Genomic DNA, 14,780 nt, shown 5'->3' with positions numbered 1-14,780 from the left:
TTCATCTCCCATCTTGTTGACACTATATACAAGCCTGATCCATGTTTTTATATTATCTAATTTGAACATGCTGCGACTAAGCCCTGTCTGGTTCATGTTTGCATGAGTCAATAATGTTAATTGTTAAGATTATAAAATGTACTATTATTAAATGCAAATATATAGTTATTGTTTTAATATAACTTTTCAAAATGGTGGTTAGCCTTTCCCTTTGTGTCCTTGTTGACCGATAAAGAGATGAGGCAGAGACAGGTGAACTAATTTGCTCAGGATAACGAAGCTGATCGAAGTGGGATGTCAGGACAAGAGCTAGAATTTAGAAGCTAATTAGTTAACAGGCTAAACATTCCTTGCAATCGTGGCAGATAACCGATCTTTGACAAAGGCTCTTTAAGAAGCATTCTTTCTAGCCATTATGACCTTGATGCACAAAACCCTTTTAATTAAATTCAGTGTGTTTTTAGAGATCTTTTGCTGCTCACAACAAACTTCTAAAACCATAGGTGTACAGTTTTCTAACTCTAATGTCACACAGGACATTAGTGACCAGTTATTCCTTCTTTTTGAGTCTTTGGAGACTCATGTAATGGGTAAAGGAAGTGTTGGGGTGAAAAGCTCACAATTTCCTAAGATGCTGACATCTCAGAGTGAGCTAATTGAATTAAGTTCCAATAAATCAAAACTGAGTAGTTTAGGATTGAATGAGAAAGTACTTAAAACTAAATCTTCAGCTTTGTTTTTGTGGTACCACCTGAATAGTTAGCTAGGCATTGGAAGAACATTGAGGTGAAACTGAAAAGGCATAAGAACAGCCTACTTTGTTCTGAAAAACAACACCACACAAAGACGCTTAACTTTGCCAGAGTAAGACTATACAAATCACGGGTAATTGTCTTTCAGCAGGTTAAAAGAATTGCAAAGGATTTTATTTTCTTCTGTATAACAACTGACCTCTCATTTTTAAAGCAGGGAAGCGATGGGTTCCCTTCATATTTCACTTGGCAAAGGTTTTACCTTTCCATAAAGTTAATGTGAAAAATGCCGAATATAGAGTCTCATGTTTAATACTAGGGGACCTACTCAGAGAGGAATTTTGAATAGAAATAGTAGAACTCCTGTAGTATTGTTATATGTACTCTTACTTGCCTGAGTAAATTGTCCCTAACTTATATAAATTGGGTCTAAAATATTCATGGTATATTCTTATACAATTAGTAAATATTGAAAGGACTGTGCACTGTTTCCACTTTTACTAATAGCGAGTTGGCCATTTCGGGGCTGATTCATACAAAATATATGAGTATGTAAAAGAGTAGTCCTGTGGTGCTTCTTCCTATACTCATAAATGCCTCGATGAGTTGGCCCTTGGGTTCTTTAGGGTTTAATTTACCGTTTGGTTTAGTTGTAGCCAAATCTCCTATGTAAAGACCAAGCTAAAAAAGCTCAATTTGGAAAGACTTAAATTCACCACCGAGCTGAATGTGCACATTCACTTCAATAGACCAGCCCCGCCTCACACATGAATTCATCCTTTGCATATCCTCTGTCAGCCAACCACATCTTTGTATCCTAGACTGAGGTGATTGCTGGTCTTCATCATGCTTGATAAAGATGTTGAGATCAATAGTCTTCTGCGGTGGAGATCATGACACAGACTCTGCAACGCTGTGGTTGAATTTATATCACCAATAAAAAATTGCCAAATAAACCAAGAATGAAGTCAGATCCCAAGTTGCAGAGGTTTGAAGATCACATGGCAGATAAATTGACTTTAGAGTTTTTAGACCACGACTTGACATCTCGATACACATTATTTATTTCCAGGTGTGAGAATTTTCTGGGATGCCTCTTAATTGATGCAGATGTCTTAAAATACACATGGAAAACATGATGTTCATTAACTTGTCTGGTGCCTCTGGAACTCACCAGGACAAATGCTGCTTTTCAAAGAGCCTAATTTGAGTGTATATCCTGGTATTTGACTAAACACATTTCCTTTCAAGTTCTAATGTAGAGTGGTCAGTAAATTGTGCAATTATTATAAGGTCTCCACTCATGAATGGAGAAACAAAGTAACTCTATTGTTATCCTTGGTCACATGACTTTTTAATGACTTGCACACACTTCTGGCAGCTTCCGAATCCTATGTACACATTACATTGAATGAAAGTGCTCCCTTTGAACTGACTTCTGAAATTAGGTTGAATATGTGATGCCTATTTAATGAATGTATGTTTCTCAGGTAGGCAACGGGCACAGTAAGATTCTTCGGTCAATGTTCAACACATCTCCTTAACATATATTCCTCTTTAAAAAAATGCCTACCTGAGAGCCCTAACCTTCAACTTTGTGTTTACAGTTTGCACTTGTGTCGTCCACAAAAGATGTCATGAACTTATCATAACCAAGTGTGCTGGGTTAAAGAAACAGGAAACTCAAGATGAGGTAAATGATTGTGCTGCCCTAAAGTCTTCCTTTAGAAAAGTGTGTTTCTTGCTTTACCCCTGCCCACAACTTGCCTTTCTTTCATTGTTGTCATTTCAGTGTACTATAACTGTGTGTTTTTGGAACTGCACATCAGATATGTCTTTTTGGCCGGGTACTGTTCCAGCCATTTAATATTTCAGAAATGTGTGTTGTGGGAAATGAGGATGTATGATCATACATCGCGCACCATGACATCGCGGGCTTTAACCCCGCGGTGAATACATCGTAATGTCCAACACTTCGACATCTTTTACATCGCACGTATTTACAACGGCAATGCGTTGATTCCTATTGCCAAGCATGAAACATCACAGGCGCTTAAATCACACGTCATGACAATGCGTGCTTTGCTTCTGGCAGAGGTGAGCGGTTAGTGCAGCTTAAACAGCGTGTCTGTGCTGATGGTCCAGTAGAGTCTAAAAGCGCCAGGATACCCTTTGGGTGGCAGATTTGCGCTATACAAGTGCACAATACAATACTACAATACAAGTTAGAGTTCAGGCGCAAGGACCTGGCCTAATGGCAGGCAGGTCGGCAGGGACGCTCAACATCCAGTAATTGTGGGCAAATCACTCGATCTCCCTGTGCCTAAAAAAAAAATACTGCTGTAAGAAAATAACCACATTCCTGCCCCGTGAAAGTCTGGATAGCGAGAGGGACTTCCACAGGAAACATCCCCCAGAACTCGCCACATGACAGCACTTCTTTAACACTGCCAATAGACTTCTCACCTGTGGAATTAGTGGGTTATGGAAGATTGCTGTTGTATATCGGCCACTGTTACATCTGGATAGTTGCACGTTCGTCAGATGATGGAACTGGAGAACAGGGTGATAGCGTCCTTTGCCCAAGATCACACATTTCGGACACATTTAGAAACCCCTCGTTTAAACCCAGAGCCCCTGGTCACTGAGTCTGCAGTTGCCACTAGGACACACCTCTGAGGGCCGCTTCTCCCGATATTATAATATAGTTATCAAGGTCCAGTCGTTTGCAGTCTAGTTACCTCGGGGGCAAATGTGGTGCAAACGGTTCACACTTCTCAATACAGGTCTCCATTTATTCACAATCTTCGATTAAGAAGCGCTTTGAAGTGGAATACTAAGTGGCATAGAGTTGTTTTTTTGTGAAAAACTTCAAAATTAAAATAAGAGTTTTTATAGAATATTATTAACATAAAAAGGATGGGTTACAGAGACAAAAATGCAGTATTAGGAAAAAAGATCTTCTTACGTGGATACATTCACTTGCCGAACACCAGTTTGTGGTTGCTCTATTCCAAACATGCACACGCCCGTCCTCGGGCACATTGTTGTGTATATTACCACAGTTGTGACTGTGCCGGTGGGTCGTCGGGTTTCTATAGGCGACCCCCATGTACGCCGGAGTATTTGCACGTCACATGTGTGAATCCGAGGGGGTTCCTGTCTGCTCCACCTGTCCTCGAGTGCCTGGTAGCTCTGTGTGATGACACATTGTGACAGTCTAGTGTATACGTTTTGCTCGCATAAGCCCACTCTGTATCTGCTCGGAATATGTTGTGTCCTGTTTGCTGGAATTGCTGGCTGTGCTGTTCTTGTGTGTGTGCACCACTGTGCATATGTTTATGCACCTGTGTGGGTGTGTCATGACCCCTGTCTGACTGTCTAGATATATGTCTTGTCTGCGTGCACACTTCCTGCTGGGTGTGTGGTGCATGGATTTGATACCAAACGCTCACTTACTGATATCCGATCTCAGGGAAATCCACTTGGCTCTATATTCATTATTATTTATTTATTACAAATGTATCACCACTGCAGGGTGTTTCATGGGCAAATGAACTAAGTTCATTGGCAGGAGCGTGCGTGCAGCACCGTCTGCAGTGTTTAAAATGCCCCAGACCCATGACCTCTGTTCCTTGACCCCGGAGGGCTCCAGTTTGGGACTGGTGAACTTTGGGTCAGGCGTGAACCCCCTAGTGCAGAGTACTGCGGCCGTGGTTTCTTGGCGCATCGGGCACTAAGTGCGGCGGTGAACGGGGGAGTGTAATAGTGTACACCGGAAGAAGCTGCAGTCTTAGATTTTACCCCAGTGTATGAAGGGAGGATGTTTGGGGCATTTAAACTGGTTGTGACTAGGGTATGGGAATATGTGGTTTATGGGTATGGGAATATGTGGTTTATGGGTATGGGAAAATTGGTAACAGTGTATTTCACATTCATCCATCCATCCATCCATCCACCCACCCATCCATCCATCATGCATCCATCCATCATGCAACCACCACCCACCCACCCATCCACCCATCCATCCACCCACCCACCCACCCAACCATCCATCATGCATCCATCCATCCATCATGCACCCACCACCCACCCATCCATCCATCCACACGTTTAGCCATCCACCCATCCATCATGCATCCATCCACCCATCCATCACGCAACCACCACCCACCCACCCACCCATCCATCCACGCACCCAACCATCCATCATGCATCCATCCACCCATCCATCATGCACCCACCACCCACCCATCCATCCATCCACACGTTTAGCCATCCATCCACCCATATATCCACACTTTTAGCCATCCATTCATCCACCCATCCATCATGCATCCATCCACCCATCCATCCATCCATCCACCCATCCATCTTGCAACCACCACCCATTCATCCATCCACCCACCCATCCATCCATCCATCCACCCACCCACCCACCCATCCATCCACCATGCATCCATCCACCCATCATGCATCCATCCACCCATCCATCCTGCAACCACCACCCACCCATTCATCCATCCACCCACCCAACCATGCATCCACCCACCCATCCATCCATCATGCATCCATCCACCCATCCATCATGCAACCACCACCCATCCACCCACCCAACCATCCATCATGCATCCATCCACCCATCCATCATTTTTAATTTTTTTGCAGAGTTTTATATAGCGCGAACTAGACCCGAACCGAATCGGGTATCAGAGCGCTTTACATATCACCAGTTACGTTACATGAGGACACACATTCATTTTAGGCACTGGGAGATTAAGTGATTTGCCCAGAATCACAGGAGATTTTGGCGTTGTTACCGAGACTCGAATCCTGATCCCCAGGTCCGAGGTCGAGCACCCTAGCCGTTAGCACCCACCACCCACCCATCCATCCACACGTTTAGCCATCCATCCACCCATCCATCCATCATGCATCCATCCACCCATCCATCCATCCACCCATCCATCATGCAACCACCACCCACCCATCCATCCATCCACACTTTTAGCCATCCATTCATCCACCCATCCATCATGCATCCATCCACCCATCCACCTTGCAACCACCACTCACCCATTCATCCATCCATCCATCCATCCATCCACCCACCCACCTATTCACCCACCCACCCATCCATCCATCCACCCATCATGCATCCATCCACCCATCCATCATGCACCCACCACCCACCCCTACCCACACACCCATCCACCGAGCTATCCACATTTTTAGGCATCCATTCATCCATCCACCCATCGCGCCATCCCCCCACCATGCATCCATCTATCCCGACCTGCAGATAGATGAGCCACCCAAATAAACACTGTCAGGGTGTCTGCCCAGCATAGGCAGAGACGTACAGTCCAACCAGGCACTGCCACGGAATATGACCCACACACATACCTAAAGAGTGCGCCCACCTGTGTACGGCACGGGCAGAGAAGGGCAGTGCCCTCCCATCAGCAAATGGACATAGGCAAAAACAGGCGGGCTGTGCCATCCAAACACTGCCAGGGCATCGTCCTCAGTGATAAGGGCACCCAATAAACCAGGAAGCTGCCAATCAGCTCGTGAAGTACTGGCAGAGACAGCAAATACAACGAAGGATTTGCCTGCCTGCTTCCACCGGTGCATCGCACACAGCCACACTTCTTGGTGACCACCGCTTCCCCTCACCTGTGCAGATTATTTTTTCCTGTGTTATCATCGCTAGCGATGTATATGTCACTGCGCCGTTGTAGCATGCGTCCCGAAAGCATGCATTGTGAAGCCGGTTGCGATGTAAATGTGACGTTGCGATTGCACCGCGAAGCAATACATTCGTTGTAACCGGTGTTTCCCAGGAAATTAATGTGTGCCAATACCTTGGCTTGTTTTCTAGACATATGTACATTTGTAAATCTTTTAGGTGCTAATTTAACAACAAATGGTAGTGCAGAGAGGTTAAATTTGCCAAATCACATGGGTCCAAATGACCAAATGCATATTGCGAATTGGAAAAGCCTTCCTGACTCAGAGTGTGCATCTTGCAACACAGCAGGAAGAGGGGATGTGGAAGGGGCATTCTCTCATTTCTGAATCACTATCAAGTGTGTCAATGGTCTGCAACTCTATTTGTGACATTGCAAGCTGTTTATTGAACAAGGACACCCAAAAGAGGGTGGTATCCATTTGCAAAGTGGACGCTGTCCGTGATGGCCAGGGTCCAGCTGCCTGCACCCCATTTCCATTAACTGAATGTCATTGGATGAAGCCCTTGTCCTCTGAGGTACTTTCAGGGACAGGGGCTGCAATGAACAAGACAAGTAGCATTCTGAATGAAGGTCGGCTCTTCCTGTCAACCCTCCATTCTTACATTTGTAGCCCATTCCATGGAATTCACATACACAATTCTGCCTCATGAATACTATTGGGGTCAGATTTTGTAAATCCTACCAAATGGTTAATTCACGCAACAACTAATATTGTTCATTTGTGGCAGTGCAAGGTGACGGCCGGATTGCTAAGCAGTTAAGTTTTGTGCAACAATTGTCTTGAGATCTTAAATTCGGTATATTGTGCTCATATGGGCAGTTTTAGAGTTTGACGGATGAGTACTCTTATCACAAATGTAACAGATATCTCATCTGCTTCATTAAAAGTACCATGGGATATCATGCACTTGTAGTGAGGCAGACGGGATATACATCACCTTTGTAACAGAGTAGCCCATCTGGCAATCGCTAAATTAGGCCCTTACAGCCAGATTCATCAAGCGAAATTGCGCTCGCAAAGGGCCAGATTCTGAGAATCTGGCCCTTTGCGAGTGCAAATATTGCATTTGGGATTCATCATCCCAAATGCAAAATTCGCTAGTTAAGAACTCGCAAATTTGCGAGGAATAGCATTTAAGGAATCTCTATTAGATGCTATTCTTGAAACATTTAAAAATTGCGAATTCGCAATTTGGAACCGCTATTTACCACGAAGTCAAACCTCGTGGTAAATAGCGAAAACTTAGAAAAATGCATATAAATGCATTTTTCTAAGTTGCATGTTACACATACACATTGAAATCGCAATCTCATTTGCGATTAGCTAATTGCTAATCTCAAATAAGGAATGACTCCCAATTCATTCCTATGGGCCTTTAGGAATGAATGGGGAGTTATTCCTTATTTGCGATTAGCAATTAGCTAATCGCAAATAAGGAACCTGTAGGAATCGCAAAAAATATTGCGATTCTTACATGAATCCCGTTTTGCGAGTCTGGAATAGCGGTTCCTTAGTAATCGCTATTTCAGACTCGCAAAACTTCACAATGATGAATCAGGCTGTTTGTTTATTATGTGTCAACTTTTAAATGAATTAAAAATCACTTCAGGATACCTTGTTTGCAGCTCCCATATCTTGCTTTTGTCAATAATGTTAAGCTTTCATCTCTCTGCAGGCCTTTTATTCTTCAAGAGCTGTAATAGTGTCAATTGCCTTAATTTAATGTGATCTGTTAACCAGATGAGGTTTTATTGGCCAAAGAGATTTCTTTGACGCTGATGATGGTTCCTTTCCCATAGGGCACTAATTCTCAATAGCAGCCTCATATGAACCTCCCATGTCCTGAAAGATTGTATATTGCAGGAACAACTCACTTTGCTCGGACAGTAAAATTCTTCGACCTAAAGTTAGATCTTGTTCCTACTTTGAGACTGCTCGAAAATAGTACACATTTGCAGGAGTTGAAATACGTCACCTCATGCTGTGGTCTTGTTCTGCTGACACGCATGTTTTATCCTGGCTCTAACAGCAAGCTTTGTATTAGATAATCTGATGATTACAGTGCAGAATGTATTGCATCTTCCCTCACAGCGTTTATGTTGTCTTTGAGTCACACTGTACTTTACGCATGACTGCGTACAAGTGAACTATGTCAAAGACCCAGTGACATGTTTTTCTCATGGAAACTCTTTAAGGTTTTAAATTGATTCAGGCGACTTTCAGGTCTAATTTATTAAAATGCAAGCAGTTTTCACTATTGCCTTCATTTTCCCACCAGAATTTCCCCAACATGTAGTTGATTGTAGACTTTAAAAACCGTTCAATTCAAATGTAAGTTTATTTCGATTTGAAAGAAACGTGAAACTCAAGAGAAACATTGCAGCATTTAATATTGTACCGACATAAAAAAAATCATATACAATTATTCCTATTCAATAAAATCTAACGAGAAATCTTTAAAAAAGCATTTTTTGACAGATTCCATAACTATTTCATAATTTTGCATAATTTACTGCTTAGAGTCACTGCTGCCAATGCTCGATAAATAATAGACACAAGTTTTGCAATTTTTAGTCCTCCAGTCTCTGCTTTGTTTATGTTCAGTGTTTCCTTCTCTTTACTGCATGCCTTTGTTTTTGATGATTATGTTCTGATAGAGTATATAACTGATAAACTGTGAGGATGCCTTGTATTTTCGCAGGTCGGTTCCCAGCGCTTCAGTGTCAACATGCCGCACAAGTTTGGGATCCATAATTACAAAGTGCCCACCTTCTGTGACCACTGTGGTTCGTTGCTCTGGGGACTAATGAGGCAAGGTTTACAATGCAAAGGTATGGAGAATATATGCTTGCCGCCCGTTGCTCAGTCTGTATGTAACTTTTGACATTATAGATGCATATTTAAACAACCTCGTTCCTAGAAAATAAATTGAGGTTTCTGTGAGGAATCCTTGCTGGCAGAGGCTCAAGTGACAGCTTCCCTTGGCGAAAGGCCATGTTTAGTATTTTAGCAGCACCAGCTACACATAAAGTTAAGAAATAATTAGGAGTTAGGAGCCAGATGTGCGACCCGTTTTTGCATGCGCAAACTGGTTTGCAAACCCGTTTGCGCATGGAAAAACATCATGGGCCATGTACAAAGCCTATTTAGCGAGTCGCAATTTATTTGCGACTCGCTAAATAGGTTTTGCAACTTACAATTTGGAAGGGGCGTTCCTTTCCAAATACCCATGTAATGTTTTGGAACCGCAATTGCGGTTTCAAAACACTCACAATTACCACCTATTTCAAGTAGGTGGAAATGCATTCGCATATGGGAAGGGGTCCCTTCCCCTTTACAAATGCATGCAAAATTATTTTTAAGGGCAGGCAGTGGTCCCAGGGACCACTGCCTGCCCTTAAAAAATGAAACGAAAACATTTAATTGTTTTTTTTTCATTATGCATCCTGTTTTCCTTTAAGGAAAACGGGCTGCATTAAAAAAAATACTTCTCTATTTAAAAGCAGTCCCAGACATGGTGGTCTGCTGAGCCCAGCAGACCACCATACCTGGGGGGGCTGTCATTCCCAATGGGCTCGCAAATTGCGAGAGGCTCATTATTAGTAATGAGACTCGCAATTTGCGACCCCACTGGGAATCGCAAACAGTGTTAAACACACTGTTGTACAATAACGTTCAGACTCCTCACCCACGCACACAAGGCTCTCCACAACCTGGGCCCCAAGTACCTCAACGACCGCATGACCTTCTACACGCCCACCCGCCAGCTACGATCGACCAGCCACGTACTCACCACCGTACCACGCATCCGCAGAGCCACCGCCGGAGGAAGATCCTTCTCCTACCTGGCAGCCAAGACTTGGAACTCCCTCCCCACCCACCTTCGGTGAACCCAAGACCATCTCTCCTTCAGGAAGCAGCTCAAGACCTGGCTGTTCGAGCAGTAACTTACCCCTCCCCCAGCGTCTTGAGACCCTTCCGAGCGAGTAGCGCGCTTTACAAATGCCGTGATTGATTGATTGATTGATTTGGTTTTGCGTCTTGCAATTTTTTGCAAATTGCAAGGCGCAAAATGTTATGGTCGTACATCTGGCCCTCAATTCCTTATGATTTTAGGAAAAATAACTTTTTACTGACTTTAACAACACCAAAAGTAGTTAAATTAATCATGCATTATGACAGTTTTAAAGCAAAATTAAAAGGAGCCCATAAAAAAAACGGGAAAATGAAAAATTTATGGTAGTCTGTGGCGTGGGTGACACACTCCGAGTTACCGTTTCAAGCTGGTTGAGATGGAGAGCACTTCAAATAAATCCTGCTGGTTTACCCCAGTTAACTTGTCTTTTCCATCAGTCAAAACCGCCTGTGGGGAAAGGTCGAACACCATGGCAGAGATGGGCTTCACAGAGTAATTTAAGTGAAATCTGCCGTCTCACTGAAGATTGGCACCAAAAGCTCTGATTGGAACAAGCATGAAGATTGCAGCTGAAAAAGGTGTTCGGACCCGGGTTGTTTTGCCACTGTTACACTTTCTTTCTATGTTCGGACTTAGTCACTTTTTAGACCTCAAAGTCTTTCAATGGAGGAGGTCTGAGTACCCTGGTTGGGCAACACTTCTCACGATGATATGCCTGGTTTCTGCTGAGCCTTAAACTTAACTACAAAAACTTCAGGCAGGTGAACTCGTAAATCATGCTTGCAAAGAGTGTGTCTGGCTTGGTTGCTCTTGTCCCCTTGTTATAGTCTTTTCTGGCTTTGGTACTCATTTCCCCTTGTTATAGTCCTCTTGGAATTCAATTTCAAAGTTGAAACTTTACATACAACCTATTGCCTATGATATGACCACTCGGATAGGTCCCCAACCTTTGGGAACATTTCTAAAAGTGCATGGAGCCATATTAACATAAAGTGCCCCGGTGGTGCAATATGCGTGTGTGCCTATTCTTTGTGTTCTATGGGGTGCTGTAGTATTATAAAAGGGGTGCAGATCTTTGTGCAGCCCCATCTGTTATACAGATAGCTCTGGCACATATACAGTGACGGTGCTATATTTAAAGGGTGTGGCCCCATGCAAATGAGCCTGCTTTACCTTTGTACCTGTGCATTATTATGCACATGGGTGCAGAGGCTAAGAGGACATCAGGAAGCATACTAACTGTCTGCCACACCAAGGTGATGCAGAGTCAGCTTCCTCCGCGTGCAGCCTTCTAGAGTATGCCCCATGGGTCTTCAGATATCCCCCTGCAGGCAGGTGCAGTCACTTACTGCACCCACCAGCAGTGGGTATCTCTGTCCCAATTTTGAAATGCAGGTGGGTGCCGCTTGCAGAGTGAAAGTCTAGCAGACATGCTTGAAGCAGCTGTACTGGGTATTTCACTAGCGAGCTTCCCCCAGAGCAGCATGACTTTGTGACTGCCCTGAGGGCAGCACATTGATGTTAATAGGACATGCTGTCCCTGTTTGCACCTGTTGCACCAATTTGAAGGTGCACCATGGCACAAACAAGGACAATGCGCTCTATCTGTATTACGACCCCAGGTCACATGTAGCAGTGGAGACCAATTTCCCAATCACCCTCCGAATGGGGATCCAGCCAAACATCCAGTGGCCTGCCGATTCTTGCCGATGCCCTTAATTCTTAATATTATGTCCCCATTTGATTTTCAGGAGGTTAGCTGCCCACACCTTTGATAATAGCCCTCATGTCAAGAGTTGGATTAAGTGTGGACAGTAGTCAAGTTCGTCAGACATCTATTTTTTGTCATCCTGCAACCAGTACTCAATATGTGCTGCTTCCGGGGACTTGAAAGCCATTGCTATGCAACGCTTCACCAGGACTAAAGCTCCGCAACAGCCAGATCCTCTCTACCTAGTGGCCTGCTTCGCAGACACCTGCCTCTCCTGCACATGGAGCGCTGCATGTCTGTCTATCTTTTGAGGCCTGGGCGACAGGGGGTGTGCATAACCCCTTCAGCTACACTCCCAAGCCTCACAAGGCATTGTGAAGAATCATATCACATTACCATCCACGGTTTTCAACTTGACTGTGAACATCAGGGCATATCGAACACCCAGCTGTCAGCGATGGGGCCTCCAGAAAGGATTCTTGCTGTTTCTGCACGTCCACAATGTAGACACGGAAGATGCATCCTAACCATTCCCCATCATCTAGCAGCCCCTCATGCTTGCAGCCCCAGAAATGCATTCTCTGCTCCTCTAATTGAACTGCTGGGCCACCACTGGTCTCCCTAGGGAGCCAGATGACAGAGGTCTACGGTGACCCGGTGTGCTTTTTCAACTGGGAAGAAAGTTGAAATGTACCCTTCAACACTGTGGTGACCAACCAGTTATTGAGAAACAGGTCCATGCTGGGGCCTTCTGTTCACTCTGTTAGCCCCAGAACCTGTATATTGATCCAGTAGGAGCATAACTCCAAGTCATCTGCCTTCCATTTAAAAGAACATACCTCCTCTTGAGGATTACGGATTTTGGAGCTCATTTCCGCCAGTCACCATCACAGATTAGTTTGTCTCAACTCGGTTTTTTAAGGTTCCCATGATCTGTTTGAATCATGCCCACATCAATTGGCCATCAATTTGTTCCAGCTTGGGTTCAGAGGCAGTTTCGGACTGCCCGCATTAGTGCATTAAATTTAACGTGCGTGCCTGTTCGGTGGTTTGCACTATGGGGAGGTGGTCAAAAACTTCCAGACCCATGGCAGCACATTGCTGCTCATCAGAGCACCTGGATTTGAGGCCTTTTGATCTCATTGTTCCAAACAGCAGGGGAGGGAGGTGGAAAAGCTCCCTCCTCCCTGGCTCCAAAGGGGGCACTGGTGGCGCTGACAGTTTTCCTCTTCGTGGTGGGGGGTGTTTAGACACGAGTGTCTTATTCTGGGCTCACAAGATCAATGCTCAAGTCTCATTGTGCCAGTACACATTGAGGAAGAGGAGAATAACAGCAGCCTCCTCCGGTGATCACACTAGTGGTCACACCAAGTATGCTCTGTGGTCTATGTAGGACTCAGTACCCACTACCATCTGCCACAACAGAATGAACAGTCAGCCTTATGACTGCTGAAACACCGGGGCTCCTGCAGTTTAGTGGAGTGGTAGCCTGTCTCCAGCAAGCCCCAGCTCGGGTCACATTAGATGGTGCAGGGGGAGGTTTGCTCCTTGACTCAAGGGAGCCATGCCGTACGCCATCTCCTCCGCATTCCAGGCCCAAGAGCCCCACGCAGCTTGGCTGGAAAACAACCAGTAGGCCGTGGATTGTCCAACTGCCTCTTGTGAGAAGTTGCTGTGGTGTCCACCCGGGACCCCTCTACGGTGGTGCATTGACAGCTTCGGTAGGCTCCCCTGGATATTCAGGGTTAGAGGCACTCGTCATCCAGGATAACCGTAGCTGGGGTTAGCAGACCTGAGATCTTTACAATGTATCCGGTATGGTCACCAATTTGGTGATGCCCTCTTCTTCCCTGCTACCATGACATCAGAGACCATGCCTACCATAGTGGGATTGCTTTTTCAATCTCTTTCATTTGTGGTAGCAAAGATGAAAATCTTCCCTAATTGTCAACATTTAAAACTGATTCCTTTCTTCTTTTTAAAATTCCTGTTAAGGTTTTGATTCGTCTGAATATATCAGGGATGGATTTGCCTTCATACACTAATCTGATGCAAGCAATCCCCTTTTCTGCATTTGCTTTCACTGTAGAACATATGGCACTGGCTGCCAGCTGGTCTATAAAGCTGCTGCGTTAGGATGTTGGCTAACTATAAACCAGTGGAACTCTCCCATATAAAAGTGGACCATTTCAGGTGTGATAAAGGCTGCTCCTTTAAACTTGAAATTGGTATTGTTTTAGATATTTAAAAATATTGGTGTGTTCCTGCAGTGTAAATGTGCTTGTGTGCATTGTGCCTCATGACTTCACTCACCACTAAGCAATAAATATGAAAGCATCAATCAATTGAGTTGTATCTTATCGTTTCTTTTTTTTAATATGCCATTGTAGGCTGTGAATAAGCAGGAGGTAAACATTAGCTGAAAGAGAAATGTAAAGAGAACATGTACACCATTGTAGATATTCCAAGATAAAATATTACAGAAACACCACTAGAGCTGCATGCTATCTGTTAACTTGATACAGGGAGTCAACCACAGAGCAAATAGATATTTTCTTTAATGTATTCTGTGTTGTAAAGGTTTAGCCATCACAATGTACCGAAATGTAATCCATGAAGCTCTACAGTTAGTCACACCACCGGC

At 44.3% G+C, this 14,780-nt stretch overlaps 1 protein-coding gene across 2 annotated transcripts in view; it reads left to right on the top strand.

Moving 5' to 3' along the window:
* Positions 1-14,780, top strand: part of PRKCE (protein kinase C epsilon) — a 1,279,555-nt gene that overhangs the window by 776,690 nt on the left and 488,085 nt on the right. For both annotated transcript variants that reach the window (XM_086927786.1, XM_086927785.1), the window contains 2 exons: positions 2,360-2,445; positions 9,211-9,340. In XM_086927786.1, the coding sequence (XP_086783912.1) occupies positions 2,360-2,445; positions 9,211-9,340 (216 nt within the window). The remainder of the gene's footprint in view (positions 1-2,359; positions 2,446-9,210; positions 9,341-14,780) is intronic.

Source organism: Lissotriton vulgaris, chromosome 6, assembly GCF_964263255.1.
Source record: "Lissotriton vulgaris chromosome 6, aLisVul1.2, whole genome shotgun sequence".
Classification (NCBI taxonomy): domain Eukaryota; kingdom Metazoa; phylum Chordata; class Amphibia; order Caudata; family Salamandridae; genus Lissotriton; species Lissotriton vulgaris.
Note: the sequence above shows the minus strand (reverse complement) of the source record. Positions and strands in the feature narration are given on the sequence as shown.